The sequence below is a fragment of the Chironomus tepperi genome, unplaced genomic scaffold (assembly GCF_022539635.2).
Source record: "Chironomus tepperi strain 1889 unplaced genomic scaffold, CSIRO-AGI_Ctep_v1 contig_465, whole genome shotgun sequence".
NCBI lineage: Eukaryota > Metazoa > Arthropoda > Insecta > Diptera > Chironomidae > Chironomus > Chironomus tepperi.
Genome location: NW_027226587.1, coordinates 1,314,174 through 1,331,519, shown reverse-complemented (window position 1 = coordinate 1,331,519; position 17,346 = coordinate 1,314,174). Strand labels below are relative to the sequence as shown.

General features: G+C 34.0%; 1 protein-coding gene across 1 annotated transcript; it reads left to right on the top strand.

The window, feature by feature from the left end:
- Positions 1-7,520: 7,520 nt before the first annotated feature.
- On the top strand, positions 7,521-15,580 carry LOC139099202 (putative odorant receptor 92a). Its single transcript, XM_070651599.1, has 3 exons — positions 7,521-8,378; positions 8,708-8,736; positions 15,532-15,580. Exons 1-3 carry the CDS (start codon positions 7,521-7,523, stop codon positions 15,578-15,580), a joined length of 936 nt encoding a protein of 311 aa, XP_070507700.1.
- Positions 15,581-17,346: the final 1,766 nt, after the last annotated feature.

Genomic DNA, 17,346 nt, shown 5'->3' with positions numbered 1-17,346 from the left:
AAAAATTTTGGATTTTTTGTAAGAGAAAGTTTGGTGATTTTAAAGTATTTTTATAGTAAAGCTTTGTAGTTAATTTGTTATTTAAGATATTTTAAAACGACTTTTTGAATTGATATTTTGCAGCTGATGATGGTTTTGAATTAAATTAGGATTAAGGAACTGATGTTGCTTTGTTGCACTGTTGTTAAGAATGGTGTGCTTCTGCTGAGTTGATGTCTTGCTGGCTTAGTGATAAGCTATTAGCCGCACTATCCTCTGACTAACTATCAAGTTCTAGACTAAACTTAAAGTGCGTGGGGGCAAAGTGCATTAATAACAGCGCCATAGCCATGTCAACGTCAATTTAATAGAAAATTACTTAAAATGATCAATTTCAAAGCTGTTTAGCACAGATAATCTATGCCAAAATTATAGCATACTTCCCAGATAGCACAGACGTAGAAATGACCAAAAATCTGAACCCAGACCAGCTTAACTCTACCCTGAGGCTAGATTTTATCGAATCTGGTCTGGCGCCAGAGTCACGCTAATGTAGGATTGGATTTTAGGCAATTTCTTCGTCGACTGCCTTACAGGATTGCACTTGCTTCATTCCAAATTGCTATCCCGAGTCTAAAAATAAGTAATCCAACATTCAAATCGCTTTAAAATTAACAAAATGCTATTTTTCTCTAAATTAAATCATCCTTACTTCTACATCACTTTAAACCAGCATCAGTTCATGCCTTCTCTTCAAAATCACAACAGATAAAAACATCAAAAAAGAGAAGCTTTTTTATAAATCTCAAAAGAAACATTTTTCTTTATTCAAGTCATTTCGCATTTTGCTTTTTTGATTCTTTCGCATCAATAATTGATATTGATTCTTCCGAATCGTTTTTTGTATCTTAAAAGCTTATACAGAATACAAAGAGACAAAAGAGAACAAAAAAGTTGCGTTATCGGCTCTTTTGTTCTTCGTTTTTTTGGCTGTGCTTGAATTTTCTTTTGTTTTTTTGCTACAAAAAAAAGTCTGATGGTTGTTGTGCTTTAAGGAGAAGAATTATGTACAGCTTTAATGGGAAATTAAAGGCAATTTATATTTAGTTCGTAGTGACGCGAATACTTCATTTATAATGACTTTTATAGATTAACTCTATGATAGGCACATGTTGAACTGTTGTCATCACGGCGATCAGGTAGCAAGAGGCAGTTATTTGACAAAAACATTCAAATTTGCCAATATGTTGCCTCAAAGTTCTAAGTTTGCTGTCAAACCGTCGCAATGAAGACATCACTTTAATATGTGCCGATCGAGCGCATCCCTAATTTACACCGACTGGTATTCTCTACTGTAATCAAAACTATCCACGGTAATGAACTATACAGTGTCTAAAAACCTTTATAACTGAATAATAGTTCAAGTTAGCATTTTGCCAATCACTCCAAAGCAACTTTGACGGCTTAATGGCAGGCTTAGTAGTAGGAGCATACAACCGGAAATCATAGGATGCGGGTTTGATTCCCGTTAGGAACAAGCTGGTAAATCAAGTGTTCTTTTTATGCTAAACAGTCAAGACTCAACTTATTCCCTAACAGACAAAAGAGCAGCACTCTCTCGAGAGCGTGCTCACATTCTATACAAATACTCAGGGTTGTTAAAAGCCGAATCTGGTGTGTTTAGAAAATATGTCACTTGTAAAAATGTGTGGATATGTGTGGAAAATGTGTGGACATTCACACATATCCACACATTTCTTCTGTGCAACATGAGATATGTGACATATATGTACACATTCTGTAAAACAGAATATGTATCAACCCTGCATATACTAGATGAGCATGCTCATGAGCGTGGCTCTCACTTAACTCTTCTCTTGTGAGAGCACACTCTTTGTATGCTAGAGGATTAAGTACGAAAATGTAAATATTATCATGAACTATCAAGGGGTCCGTTCACTTAATACGTTCAGAGGGGAGGTCCCCTACTAGAATTTACCTTCCAAATCTAGAAAATCACAAAACCATCAATTCCCATCCAACCTCTTGACATACTCTCGAGTCTTTAATCTGTCCTCTTAAAATTCATTAAACGTTTTTCAAATCTTAATCTTCAAGGACAGAAGACATGACTCAAGTCTTTTCTTTGAAGATTTTTTTTATATGCATTAGCATACAATGAGCACATAAAAGCGTTTTTTTTGCGTCTACGGATGATTCAATTATGTCATAGCACATTTTCTCTTGTCGAACATTCGTCACCCATTTGTACGTGTCTACACTGCTGTAATTTCTCTATTTGAGTAGTTAAATGACTGAGACGATTAAAAATAATAATTTCTTTGTATTTGAGCTGACTCAATACTTTTAATTGTAAAAACGTATACAATGATGCAATAGGCAATGAAATGGAATGAATAAATAAAATGGAAATGAATTAGCAAGTGAAATCATTAAACTTGAATTGCGAAATACCTTAGTTTTATTATCATCAGCTTTTCACTAAAATATTTTGTTTGTGTAATAATTTGAAATTTGTAATGGAAATGAGCTGAAGAATTCTGAGATTTATTGTTTTAAACATGGAAAGTACATTTATAGACTTCAAGGTTTATTGTTCTCAATGAGTGAGTCTATTGATGTGTTTTGTGAATTTTAATCGACATTTTTGAGTTGCTTTGGATGTGATTAAAATAATGAAATGAGTGAAAACTTTTTATTGACTTTTTGACACAAATTTAGTTGGCATTGCATAACTTGTTAGGAAATTGGTTTGTAGATTTTATAAAATCTTTAGGGATTCAGATCATTTAGGTCTAGAGCTAAGTTTGGGTGCGCCAGACCACCGCACTCAGTAGACCTACAGTTTAAAGTGGGATTAGTATAGGGCGGTCATCTGCTGTATTTTTGCCGGGACACTGCTGTACTTTTAAGCCTTGCGGCTGTGTCCCAAAAAATCCTCTAAATGTCCTTATTTTTCAAAAAGTCGAAAACTCCATACACATTTTGGACTTTTTGACAAATTTTGAACATTTTCGTTTTGAAGGTCCGGGTTCAAGCCCAGGACTGGACTCAATTACGGAATTTCAATTATTTTCTGAATTTTTTGGAAGTTTCTAACGTAATTTGACTAGTTTTTTGTCCAAAAGTGCCATATTATTGCCAAAAATTAGAACCTCAGAGTTGGCAGGACTTTGGAGTCCGGACTCCAAAAGTTTATTCTCGAAGGAACTCTATAGTAAAGATCCATTATTGCTGAACACAGCATACAGTGTTCGCTGGCGGACAGTAACGTCATATTAGCAATAAAACGTGAAGTGGGTTTGGAGGCATCATGGTTTCTTAACCTAGATTACCCTTTCCCAACCTATCCTATGAAGGTACTCTAGAGTATCTTGGAATAAATCTGCTTATTCTGGTAGAGTAGAGCACAATATCCCGTGTAGATTAAGAATCCGGCTCTCCGATTGCCTTTCTGATCGGTTTTCTCTTAATTTCCACCCATTTTTATCGCAAAAAATCCAGTATGCCGTATTGTGACACTCGGTCATTACCATTTAATTAATTAATTTAACACCAAAATTCAAATCATTTATTCAAAGTATCAGAGGAAAACTGAAAATCATCTAAACGTCAAGTTAAATCCTCGCAACACTGAAACACAATATTAATGAATTAAACGTCGACAGCACCGACGAGAATATATTACAGTTCCGTGAGCATTTCTAATGTTATAAAAAAGTCATACAACGTGTACTAATATCCTTCTCATTGCTGTATGTGAAGCTTAAAGAATCGAGCATTTAGTAAAGCATTAAACCTCACTATGCGAAACATATGCCGTCCACGCATGTGAGAAGAAAAATGTGTAAAATTTTTTAGCTACACATTCATCAATAAAGTTTATAGTTTCAACAACTTCCGTCTTTTCATCGATTCTTGACATGCAAATGATCATGATATATTTCACAGCTATATCCTCATTAACTATTGATTGCTTAAATGTAGACTAGGAAGTGATTTTTACCTTCAAGTTCATTAAGTTGACGACGTGAATGAATTGCACGTTATTTAACATCCAGATTCCTTTATTGTACAACTTTGGTGAACAAGACGATGAAAATGATTCAGTCACTGTTCTCATGTCGCAATTTATTTCACATTTAATCCAATTTCAATAGTTTCGAGGTGAAATTTGCTAAATGAGTCATATACAGCGAAAAAAAATGTTCCATTGGCAATTTTGCAAGTGATTTTCACAGTCTTTTTTTTTTTGCAGCAATTGAAACTATTCATTTTTGTTACACTAATTGAGAATAATTTTCAATACTTTTTGCTGTCAGCTTCAGGAAAAGATTTTTAGTTTTTAAGCATAATTTAGGTTTATTGTGTGATTTTACAATGGCTCAGGAGCATAGCTGAAATTGGCTCGAGCCAGAAATTGCTTGAGGTAGAAATTTTCCAATTTTTACAGGGTTTTCGATTGATTATATTTTCCAAAACCTTAGTATAATCCAAAAGCTAACGTTAATCACTTCACTGAGTATCAATTGTTATCCATGAAATCTCATGGAAATTGCCTGATGCTCAATCGCTGACACTTGGTTGTCTGTTCGCAATCACTGGTGTCATACTTCTCAATCTATTGTTTCTATCTACAAAAAACCTTAGTTCACTAATTTCGTTATGCAAAAAATGAATTTCTAGACCCCTTCTTCCTCCTAAAAAGCGAACGTTCACTTAGAACGGTCTCTTAGTTAATTGAGAAATTCTGTTGGTAAGGAGATGAACGTAGTGGTTCAGCTGCAAAAACACACAACTAATTTGAGTTGGTAACTACGAATGATATTAAACAATACTTTTTTGTGTCGCATCATCAAAAAAAAAACCGAGTTCCATTGGAAAAAATTTAAAAAGACATATCCGGGTGATATGACATAACATGATAACTATTCCGTGCCCAAACAGCATATCCTATTCTCTAGGACACCGCCATGCCATTGAATTAACAGTAAACCATGAAGCTATTCTATCGATGGGTCTTTTCGAGCTATTTTAGTGGCGAAAAATCCAGCTCGTCACATTATTCCACTAAGTAACTTACATAAGTACTTACTTCGCTGTTCTTACACATCAATTGTGATCCATGACTTTCCTTAGATGTCTCCAAAAGTAAAATGTACCCACTCGGGGATCACTGATATATTTTCACTTTTCTGTAGTTTTCTGGTGAAATTTTTGCTTTATCTAGGAGTAATAGTAATATAGGCGATATATTGCAATCAATATGGTGTAGATAAGTTCTCACTTCTCAATATTTTCTAAAACATGTAATATTTTCCATATTTGTCGCTCTATATCAAAGCCTGCAGTATAACTATTAAAAGTCTGAAATATATCCTAAATTGAAGTAGCACCATAAATTGCATTCCGAGCATGACTATTCTCAATTTTTTTTTTTTTTTTTTCAAAAATTTGTTCCATTTTTTATGTTAACATTTTTTTATTTTAACAATTTTGTTCCTCATCGCTCCATAAAATCAAATTCTATCGAAAATGACAGTGAAAATTGTATCGCGCGGCGACAATTTGCTGCTGTAAAAAAGTATAAGTGTAATTTCAGCATCAAGCAATTTTCATTTTTTTTTTTACAGCAACAGCAATTTTATATGTATGAAAAAACATAAAAATGATAATCCAATGATCAATTTAGAGTCCTATGTTGACGACATTTCATCACATTTTTATTTACTGATATCCTATATATGCGTACATATGACATGACATAAATATGTAGAAACATAAATTTTATCATCACATTTTTTCTCGATTTAAGGAAGCGAAATTGATTTGATGATGGGAAATAAAAAAAATCGATGGTATAATGCCTTTCTGGAAATTGAAATATTAAATTTTTAAGAGACATGAATAAAGTCAACGTTAAGCTTTGCGATGGATATCAATTTCAAATTATAGACTTTAATGTTTTAAATAATCTATCTGCAAGGTTAGACATGCAATATATGTAATTGTCGTGCAATTAAATAAAGTTAAGCATTTGAATAAAGAATGTGTTGATAATCAACGGATATGTGTAGAATTTTCTGTTGAATATCTAATTGCCCTCGGTGCAAATATCGTAAACAACACTCTATTCAAGTCTCTGTAATGAGACTCGAACCTTCTATGCTTTCTCGATGCCGGGACAGGGATCGGAAATCCCGGTCAAGTCCCGTCCCGGTCCCGTCCCAAAAATCTTCCGGGACCAGTCCTTGGACCAGGTTTAAAAACACATATTTATTTCGGGATACAGTTATTTAGTGCCCTGTCTAACCAATTGGCTGCTGACTTTATGTTTTTACTGTATCACTAGTTTAATCTCCTATTTAAGGTTCGATACTCTAGTTGCCACACACGATGTTTACCTTAGTTGAACCTTGATCATAACTTTTAGGATGTATATCCCTAAAAATGCATACTAATGACTATTTTGGTGCTTAATATGCACTTGTGAGTCAAATGAGTCGTTGGCAGAATCGTTAAGATCTTCGGCATCTAATTATTCCAACGCTGACCCTGAGATCATGAGTTCGAGTCTCAGCAATTAGAAATTTTCCACATGTCCTTTATCGAATCTGGATATCATAGACAGTCATCCTTTGTAGACTTCAAGTAGTAATGTCATCAAAGTTTGATTCTTTGCAAAAAAAGTGGTTCTGATCCCATTACAAACTGCTGGCTTTCTGAGTTTAGAGATCCAACCCTTTCTCAGGATGGTGAATAAGTAGCAACACAAGTGTAGATCTGGAATTCAATAATCTGAATTAGTTGATCGATTTTTGTGGAATTTGACACGAAATTTTCGCAATTGTACTGTCAGAATGCAAGTGATATCCGAAAGTATGCTCCTTTTGATATGGCTGAATATTATGGATATCAGGAACAATCCACTCTTTATTTATTTCTGGAAAAATAACGGAAGCACGGAAACATTGATTGAACCTGAAACATTAACTTAATTATGAAAGTTTCCGTTTAATTTATTTAAAACCTGTGACTTTACATTTGTCGTCCTGAAATTATTGCTTTACGGGATAGAAAATTTAAAAGTTAATAATGTAAAATGATGAATCCAACTCTACGCATTACATATGTTCCGTTCTCACGCATGAACATCATCCTGTAATGATTGCATTAAAGCTCGAACAAAGGAATATCAGTCAAAGTTCTGCATTCATCGAGTCAAGTTTGAAGTTTTAAAGATCTCAAAAATGATAAAGTTTGACGACTATTACGTAATATCTCACAAGTGCTTGAGGATGATTGGCCTGAACATGCATTATAAGCATCCAGTAACAAAAAATGAAATTTTCAAGGAACGATGGAGAAAAATCCTGTTTTGGTCCAATATAATAGGAGCTTTTACAGCCATTTTAATTTTGGTCATTTACATCGTTCAGCATAAAGCAGAACTTAAAGTTGTTGGAACTGCTTTCACCAACTTCTTCTTATTTGCGATAACAATTGCGAAGACAATTCACATGTCCTATAAATGGAAGGAAATGATGATATTTAAGGGCAAATTGAAGAAGACCTTTCAAGGTACGACCTTATTACATCACAGTCGCTATCAAAGGAACTTAAGAATCAATAACATCACGTTTCAAGTCTACTTTTTGGCTGTTTATGTTGCATCTATAATTTTCTTATTGATGCCGATCATCGAAAATGTTGTCAACATGATTAATGGAAGTGACCATTGGGAACGGATTCTAATGCATCAGGTTTATTTTCCATTTGATCATGAACCACTTCCTGGATATATTTCTGCATACTTGATAAGCATATTTCTGTCCATCATCTCGAACAACTTCATTACTGCCAATGAGATCTTCTTCGATACTTTGCTGGTTAATTTGTCGATGGAATTTGACAATTTAGGTGATGAGTTTGAGAATTTTGACTATAAACATGGAACTAAAGATGACTTTAAGAAGCTGGTTGATCGACATAACATTTTGCTTGATTTGAGTGGTGAAATGGACTCGCTGTTCAACTTACCGATCATGATAACATTTCTCGGCAGTACAATCCTCTTGTGCTTCTCACTTCTGCAGTTTTTCGTCCATGAATTTGTCTTGGCTAATTTGGTGAACTTGATTAAGTTTGGTGCTTATTTGAATGCATTGATCATTCAAATATTTCTGTTGTGCTATTTCTGTCAAAAGTTGAGAACTTCAAGTGAGAATGTTGGAAGGAAGATTATTCGCAGCAATTGGCATGAAAGCAGTGACAAAACTATGGTCAAAAACCTTCAGCTAGTTCTTTTGAAGTCTCAGAATCCAGTAGAGTTGACGGCTTTAAGCTTCTTTGGAATTGATTTGAAGGTTTTCACTAATGTAAGTTTTGTGTTTGTTGAAGTTTGTGAGTTTTATCATGACTTGATTTGTCAAGAACATTTTTGGTGTTAGTGGAGAGTGGAATCTGTGTTAATATTTGGTTAATATAGCTTTATATAGACAAATCTTCAAGTACCCAAGTAGTGCATGTGTAGTTGAGTAATTAGATAAAATAGCGGAATTCCATAACGCTCTATGTTCAGGGCGTGTGTTCGACTCCTAACAGAGGCCAAATTCACTACAGGCCTGCATTTTCTGAATATTAGATGTGCAATCCTGCAATTTTGGACGAGCCCTAGTCATAAGCTTTTCTTATTTCTTCTTTTCAGACGATGTCAACTGCTTACTCATATTTCTCGTTCCTAAAATCATATTGGTAAAGTTTGAGGTAAAATTATGAAAACATACGCAATCTTTTTGATTGAGATCCTACTTAGTCAATTCTAAATGCTATAGAGTCACATAGTAGATTAGATTACATACATAGAAGCAACATAGTCATCATCAAAACAGGTTATGTGAAATAAAAGTTGTTTAATAATTAGTTTTCGTCTAAAATTGCATGGCTGAAGCCTTAAACATCCAAAATTACAGATCAAAGGCTATTGACAAACTATAACTGTAGACGAAAGCAGTCCTGAACATCTAAAATGCACGGATGTATTTTTTGATCGAACCCAACTAATAATCAGTCAACAATCAAAATTAAAAGAATATTATTGCACAGAGGAAGTAAAAAAATCTTTGAAAAATCTTTAATATCCGATAAGTTTCTAAACCTTGTCCTCAATGTCATAAAACTTAATAATTGTATAATGTTGCTGATTTTAGTCTACAAAATATTCAATAAAATTTCACAATTTTTCAAAGAACCACAAAATTTTTTATATTTTATTGACTTCCTGCTTAAATAAAGCTAGTATTCAACTATATGCCAATTCATATCTCAAGTCATGTACATAAGAAAGCATTTTTCCAAATTGTTTTTCATAAACTTACAAATAAAATTATTATGAAGGCGAAAATGCACATTTTCAAATTGAATTCTTTCACTGGTTGATTCTTATCTCTAGTCACGTATTGCTATGTGAAACCGATATTCTAATGAATTTGCTATTCTTATTCTTTATTGCATCTACTTACATTCATCTTTTTTATCATGATTTTTTTCGGAAGCTGAAGATTTTGGAGGTGTTGGGTTGTGCTGATTTTGTCTTATTGTGGATTAAGGTGGTTTGGGAAACTTTGAATATTTCAGCAAGCTATAGACGTGATTAAATTTGATCTTTCAAATAAGTACTATGCGTAGGCCTGCGCATATGAAGGTCTACGCATAAGGAGGCCCGCGCATATCGAGATCTGCGCATCTAGAGACCTAAACTTTAGCAATCTAGGCCTGTGGTTTTTGAACATCATATGCTCCTTCAGCATCGACACCTTAACATCAGTCAACTTCCTCTCTATATTTTATATTCCTTTATGCAGAGATATTTTATGCTTCTCTCATATTTCATATTTTTTTCTATATTTTTATTATAATAATTTTCTGAATTTTCATTCATTTTTTCCTCCCAATTTTTCTTGTATTCATGATTTTCTTCTTTAAATATGATTGAATTTGCAAAACAATAAATTTCATTCGATATTGTTAAAAAATTTTTTTTCGTGCTTCTTATTTTTTGGTTTAGCTTATTTATGCTGATTCTATGGGTATTCTATGTAGTTCATGAATATCAAGTACAGGTTTTGATGGTCAATTTACTTAAAATATAAATGATTTTTAAAGCAATTTATGAATAAATGTTAACAGCACCTATGGTTAGAATCCGCAAGAAAAACTGGATCCGGGAGCTCCAAGAGCTACTTGGCTACTTAACTACTTGCTCATCGAGCTGTATAAATTCATATGACATTTTTTAAGTTGAATGTAAAGAATTTAAAAACAATTTTTAAAGCTTAAAAATCGAAAAACAAAATTTATCCAAAATTATTCAAAAAGTTTTCTGAAAATAACCATCCTTTAAGCTAAACTGGTTCAGTAATTTATTGATACTGAAAATTATTTTGTAGCAACTTGGGAGGAGAAGTAAATTTTCCTTCAAGCAAGAGAAGAAGAAGAAAATTGAAGTAAATTGCTCAATTGGAAAAGAAATGACTCAACGTATTTATGGATTTTAATGAATTTTTTAGGGAAAATTGATACAAAAAATTCATTATATGGAAGATCCATCATCATGATGTATTGATTTATTTTGGATTTTTAAGTCAACGATCTTAAATTTTTTGAATTTAAAAACAAAGCATGAATTTTGAGAATTCAACTCTTTTGTACACAAAAGTCGACGAAGAATCGATTAACTTTCACTAGATTCAATGTCTCTCGAGTGACACAAGTGAAAAAGGCTTCATTAAACCTTTTTTATCGACACCATATCGAAACGACCTACTTTTAGAGTCCATATGAACTTAAGATCGCTTTTAAAGCTTCGTGGCTCCTCTTTTTCTTTTGTATAGCTGGAGTCTTTGACCAGTCTTTGAATTGGCAACAAAAACCTAAAAGCATTTGGCTGCATTAAAAGCAAAGTGGCTGCCTCTTGGCAAATCCGGTTGTTTTCGCAGCCACTTGGCTTTAAGTATACAACCGACTCGTCGCCGTGGTGGCAACATTTCAATATCTGCCAATCAGGAACGGACTGCTCTTCATTTGTGTCGCTCGGTCAAAACTCTCATTATAACTTATCATAGCAAATTTACAGCACAAAAGCTAAACAAAAAGTCTATAAATAGTCTTACTATTTAAATTAATAATAAAATGATTCAGTTTTGTAATTCCTTGCATTATTCAAAAGCTTCATAATTATGAAAAAACATTTTAGACTTTTTCATGTTTATATAAAACATTTTTCAAAAGATTTAAAGCTTTTTGCACGAAACTTCGTCCTTTTGCACATGAAATATAAAGAAGTTCCTCAACGTTTATAACTTTTCAACTTACTTTTATGATTTTTTCAGTCGTTATAAATTTTTCTATCACGTTCATCATGGTAAAAATTTCTTCTCGCTGCTTAACACAGGAAGCGAAAAAAGTCATAATTTGAAAGTGTAATAATGAATGTGAGATTTTGCATGGATGCATGACATACATGCAGTTTGCATTTTTGCAAAAGGTGAACTTTTTTGTGTGTGCAATCATAAAAAAATTTTGCTTTACTTTTGCTTTTCATGCCTTCTTGTGGTTTCCTCCTTTTGAACTAAACTGTGTAAATAAATAAAGGCAAACTGTGAAAAAGTTATTTGAAGGTTTTTGGAAGTAGGATTATGATGCAATGTGTCAGGATCATATCAGATACCTTCTTTCAGAGCTCGAAGTCGAAAGCTTGAATTTTGAATTCGACTTCTGGTTGTGCCTTCTATACACGATTCTGAAGATCAACAGCTACAACATTCCTTAACAGACATAGAGACCGCTTTTAGACACCGTAATGTTATATCTGTACCATGAAAGCATTTTGTTTCTGGCTGTTAGGAATTCTGCAATTTAACTTGAACCTGGACTATAGCTAGACTATCCATAACTGACCATCATCATACCCAGATAGTACCGTGATGGAATCGTAGAGTATATTCATTGTCTGTTAGGGTTCATATTCAAAGAAATTTGCAAATACATGTATCTTGGTGCAGGCTGTTAAATAACTAGTCTGGGTACCTTAACAGACATAGAGCATGCTTTCATGGAATAGAAATACCACTAAAATGGCCTCTTTATCAGTCACTTAAGCCTTTTAAGGGTAGGGTTTCCCAATGTCTGAGTTTCGTGGAATTTTTGGGACTGAGAACGAAACCAGAGCCAAGACAGAAACTACAAGAAAATTCTTCCAATTCTTGATCTCAACAAAGACTGGAAAGTCTTGGTGTCAATTTCGAGAACCCTTAAATCATGGTTACCTAAGCCTAAGTTCCTAAAAGTCATCATTAGACATAACAAGGAATTAAATCTTTATTAATGTCCATATCCGCAATAAACCAACAATTCATCTAATTTTATTGACATATCATCAATCCTAGGCTTCAAATGTTCCACCTAAAATATTATAATACCTTCAACGTCATCACCACAGCGCTTCCTGCATTCAACAAGGAAAACTTTTCCGCTATTCACATGCAAAAAAGTGTTTCTGCATGCAATGAAATGCAAAAATATAGAACAAAAACTAGTACACCGTCGAGTGTAATAAATTTGCTATAAATGCAATTTTAATGCACTCGTAAGCACATAGAAGTGCTTAATGGCCATTTAAAATTGTTCATTCTCTTTTCTATGCTGTTTGATGAATCACAAAATTATTATGAAGGAATCATAGAAGTTCTTTTAGTGGAGGAATTGTGAGGGTTGTATAGAGCCATAACAGACAAAAAGTTTGATTTCATTGTACAGCAATAGAACTAAGATCCATGAAAGCGTTCTCTTTGTCGGTTAGAAGAAGAAGCTTCGAGTTCTGCAAATTAAATTTTTGCGATAAACAGAATTTTCCACAAAAATTCCATAAAAAGCTCACTTACTTACTTATTTCACTGCTCGTACAGATCAGTTGTGATCCATGAACTCCCACAGAAGTCGCCTGAAGCTGGTTCTATCGCTGGCTTCCAATTGCCAATTTCCGATACCAAGTGCACTACTATCTCTATCGACAGCTTCCTTCAAAGGGTTCTTTGGGCGTTCACGGGCTCTTACTGTCCAGAAAATCAGCTTTGAAGACCTTAATTAATGGACTTTCCACAGGCCGCCTAATAACATGACCAGCCCATCGCAGCCTGTTCACTTTTATTCGCTTTACAATATCAGCATCCCAAAAAGCTCACAAAATTCCTAAATTCAAATATTCAAGATCATCTAACTAAGTTTTATTCAGCACGAGCATTTAACTGCATTTGATGCATGAACAAAACAGTAATTTCCACAGGAAAGACCAGCATTTAAATTTCAAATCAAAAATATCAGCACAGTCAGATGCTGATTTGAAAGTCAAATTATGTTAGACCATGTAAAAATAGTTTATTGATTCTCATTCATCTCCATCACTCATTCGCACAGCCTTAATTTGCCATAGTATAAAATAGAAAATGTACAAAAAATTTGCGGAGCTGAAAAAGTGAAATTATTTACACATTCATCTCATACTCGAGAGTAAGTGCTTTAACGCTTCCACGATTATTCACGAAATAATGTCTAACAAGAGCCACAAAAAAATGCATGGAATGTAAAAAGCCAAATACACGACTTTTTACCTATGTCAGCTAAATTTATTTGATTACTTAAATTGAAGTCGTTTCTGTTTGACAATTGTCATGCTCATCATACAAATGATGATGATGAGATGTAAGTTTGCACATTATGCTTCCCATGTTATGACATAATATATCAGTTCCTTACATAAGATTACATATAAATTCATATCCTTACATTCTTTATTCCACTTCCTCAATTTGTTATAATGTAAAGAATATGAGCGTATGCTGTAAGCGGAAGTTTTTATTATTTTAGAATAAATATGCTATGATGTTCTTTTCACAGGAATTAAATTGAATTTTTCATCAATCTACTTCAATTGTGATTCTATGCTTGCATTGTGAACAGATTTGTGGAAGAAAATATGATTTTTTTACTTCCGTTTTGTCTGCAATTGAGTGTGATTACCGTTACTTACTTACATTGCTTGCATCGATTTTCGTACAGATCAATTGAACTTTCATGACATCCATGACCTCCCATAAATGTTGCCTGAAGTTGGCTCTATTCCTAATGTCAAGTGCAATACTATCTCTATCGGCATCTTCCGTTCAAGAGTTCTTAGGTCGCCCATGTGCTTTGATTGCCATTACGAAGAGCTCAAAATGAATTATTGGCAGAAACTGGCAATTTACGCTGCATTATTTGCTACAACTAAGGCAGTATAGGAATAAGCCTTAATGTTCTTACAGACAATGAGCATACTCACCTAAATGAGCGTTTTGATGAGTATACTCAATCAATGTAGTGTAGCAGGCTTAATTTTGGGAGCATACTCTTGAGCAACTCATGAACATTATCTTCGTCTCTTGGGGATGAGTGACACTTGGTGTTGGAATGCGTGTAGTTCATCTCACCTTTCGCCAATGGCCCTTTCCGTAGATTAGCATTTTCGTCGATGGCCCTTTTCGCAGGATGGCACTTCCGACATTAGCCCATTCCACCTGGAAGTTAGTAATAACTTGTATACAGGATTACCAGATCCAATAACATCCAGGACCCTTTCTATACAATGCCACCTGCTGTAAGTTTGGATTGGTAAGTGGTAAAAGAGCCCATGGACGCCTAAAGAACTCTTGGAAGGAAGCTGTCGATAGAGATAGTAGTGCACTTGGTATCGGAAATTAGAAAGTGGAAGCCAGCGATAGAACCAGATTCAGGCGACTCCTGTGGGAGGTCATGGATCACAACTGATCTGTACGACCAGCGAAGTAAGTAGCAAAACTCGACTTCTGCCAATTCTTGCGTGATTCAAACAAAAATCGGAACTAGACTGCATTAAAATTCAAATCTTCCAACCAGAAAAGCGTCTTGATTCACTTCCGAATGCCAGCTTCACACTCATTCCATTCAAAATCTTTGAAAATTCAATTTTAATTTCATAACTTTTTCATATTCGCTCAGCTTCCTCTGATTGCATTTACTTGAGTACATCCTCATTTCAGTAGTTATACAGAAGAAAAAAAAATATTTTTATTGTATTTTAATGCAGTATGCAGTAATAATATGTTCAAATATCAACTTGATTTCAATTGGATGACTTTTTTTTTTATTCCGGAATAAATTTTGACAAAGTTTTCTTCGATGTGAGCAGCAGCATGAGGAACAGTAAATTGAAAGACGGATGAAATGAGATGATGAAATCAAGAAGCTAAACATTATTATAATCAACTTTAACAACGACTTAACTGTTTGATGTGACTTTTATACCAGTTGATATGGAAATTTATTTTTACAATATTAGATGAGTGGACAAAGGACTTGTTGTAGTGGATGTAGCACAGCGTTTGATATGATTTGGTGTTCTGTGAATGGTCAGATTAGACAAAAAATCGTCAGAATGAGTCATTTTCGTGACATTAGCTTGCTGTCAACTAGTTATAACCCTAACAGGCAAAGAGACCGCTTTTAGGTACCGAAAAGGTTTTTCTTTACCATTAAAGCATGATCTTTGTCTGTTAGGATTGCATACTCAGGTTTAACTTGTAGATGACTCGAAAAAGTGAATAGTTAACAATTATGAATGTTGAGTTTCGATCTTATGGCTACTTCAATTGAATTATCAAGCTACCTAGTCAGGCTAGGTCCTTCTCAAAATACTAACAATCTTAGCTATTCTTGGAAATCTCTACGGTCAATACTAGCCCTAACAGACAAAGAGTATAGTTTTATATTACAAACAAACCACTTCAGTACGTAAAAGTGGTTCCTTTTCCTGTTATGATAATTTAAAAGATCTATATCTCCAAGAGCTTCAATCAACAGCATGGCTCATGGACATGTGTACATGTACTATTACTTACTTACTTACTGGAACCATGCTCCGACTAGGTTACTAGACTAGGTTATTACAAAATGCCTTCCATCTGACTCTATTGCTGGTCACACATGCACTATGACGTAGCTTATTGTTGAAAAGTAAACCCGAACAGCAAATCCTGTTCGCTAGGGCACCGTTGCGACACTTAATTAACGATAAAAACCTAAGTTGGCTTGACGAGGTATTTCGGTCCGTTTTATCGGTCCTCATTGTGATTTTCGGGAAGTTCTTTATGAGCACAGTCATTTTTGGCGGCAAAGGAGTGTGCGCGAAATCTAGGTTGCCCAACACTGCTCTATTATAGTGATCAAGTATATTTATGAGCATTCTCATTTGGTCTAAAATGCTCATTGTCTATTCGGACATGAATTTAAAAAAAAATGACATTTCCACATTTTGAACAGCAAACCCCCAAAGGCCATTTCACTCTCTCTTGCTTGTTCTTTTATTAATTCTCATACTCTCATATCCAACATCGTCTATTCATTCATGAAACTTAACCACCTTCTTCCTCTTCAAATCATTCTGCATTATTTGCTTTTTATTCATGTAATTCAAGTGCAGACATGAATAAAATTAATGAACAAAAATTTCTCACAACAGCGACATCAAAAAAAAAGCAAGTAAAGCAAGCAAGAAATGATGATAATGAAGTGAACACTCGACTTGACAGAGGAATTTTTGTGTTTTACATCATCAATATTATCATCATTTTCTTATGCTTCTTTGTCTTTGCAATCATTGAGACAAATAAAAATAAAAATTATACCTTTATGAAGCACAATACGAAGATATGAAGGTATTCAGTCATTTATGATGATCGAATGAAGATGAAAATGAAAAGAATTCACTTTCACTTGATATAAAAAGTATGCATGCGTGAGTGTAAGCATTTGATTGATTGGATATTAAAAATATTTTTTTATGGTCTCATCTGATAACTTTTTGTGCGGTGGCCCTTCCTGTGATATTTCATAATTTCATTTATTTAAATTTTTGTTTTATATCTATCGACTTTATTTATATTGTTTTATGAATCAATAGTTGGAAATACCTGTCACCTAATGATGTAATAGTGATTAAAAAAGTATCATGTAATATGTTTGCATTTATGTTTGTTGGATTTGAGATATTTTAGGGAGCATAAAGTATGTGTTAATTACAGTGAAGATAGAGACGCATTTTTAGATCCATTTAGGCTTTACTAGCCGTCAACATCCTGGGCTACTTGCTGAGAAAAAGACTTAAAAGATATACTTATTTCCTGGACCCATGTTCCGATTTAAAGTCTAGGTTACGGCAAAACCCAATTCATTTGACTCTATGGTTGGCCACATCACAGATCTTGTCCAAGTTGC

Bases quoted from the DNA above. Each gene is read 5' to 3' on its own strand.
- LOC139099202 (XM_070651599.1), top strand. From the start codon at position 7,521: ATGTCCTATAAATGGAAGGAAATGATGATATTTAAGGGCAAATTGAAG. The intron at 8,379-8,707 runs GTAAGTTTTGTG...TCTTCTTTTCAG, and splicing joins ATTTGAAGGTTTTCACTAAT to ACGATGTCAACTGCTTACTC. The intron at 8,737-15,531 runs GTTCCTAAAATC...TCGTGACATTAG, and splicing joins ACTGCTTACTCATATTTCTC to CTTGCTGTCAACTAGTTATA.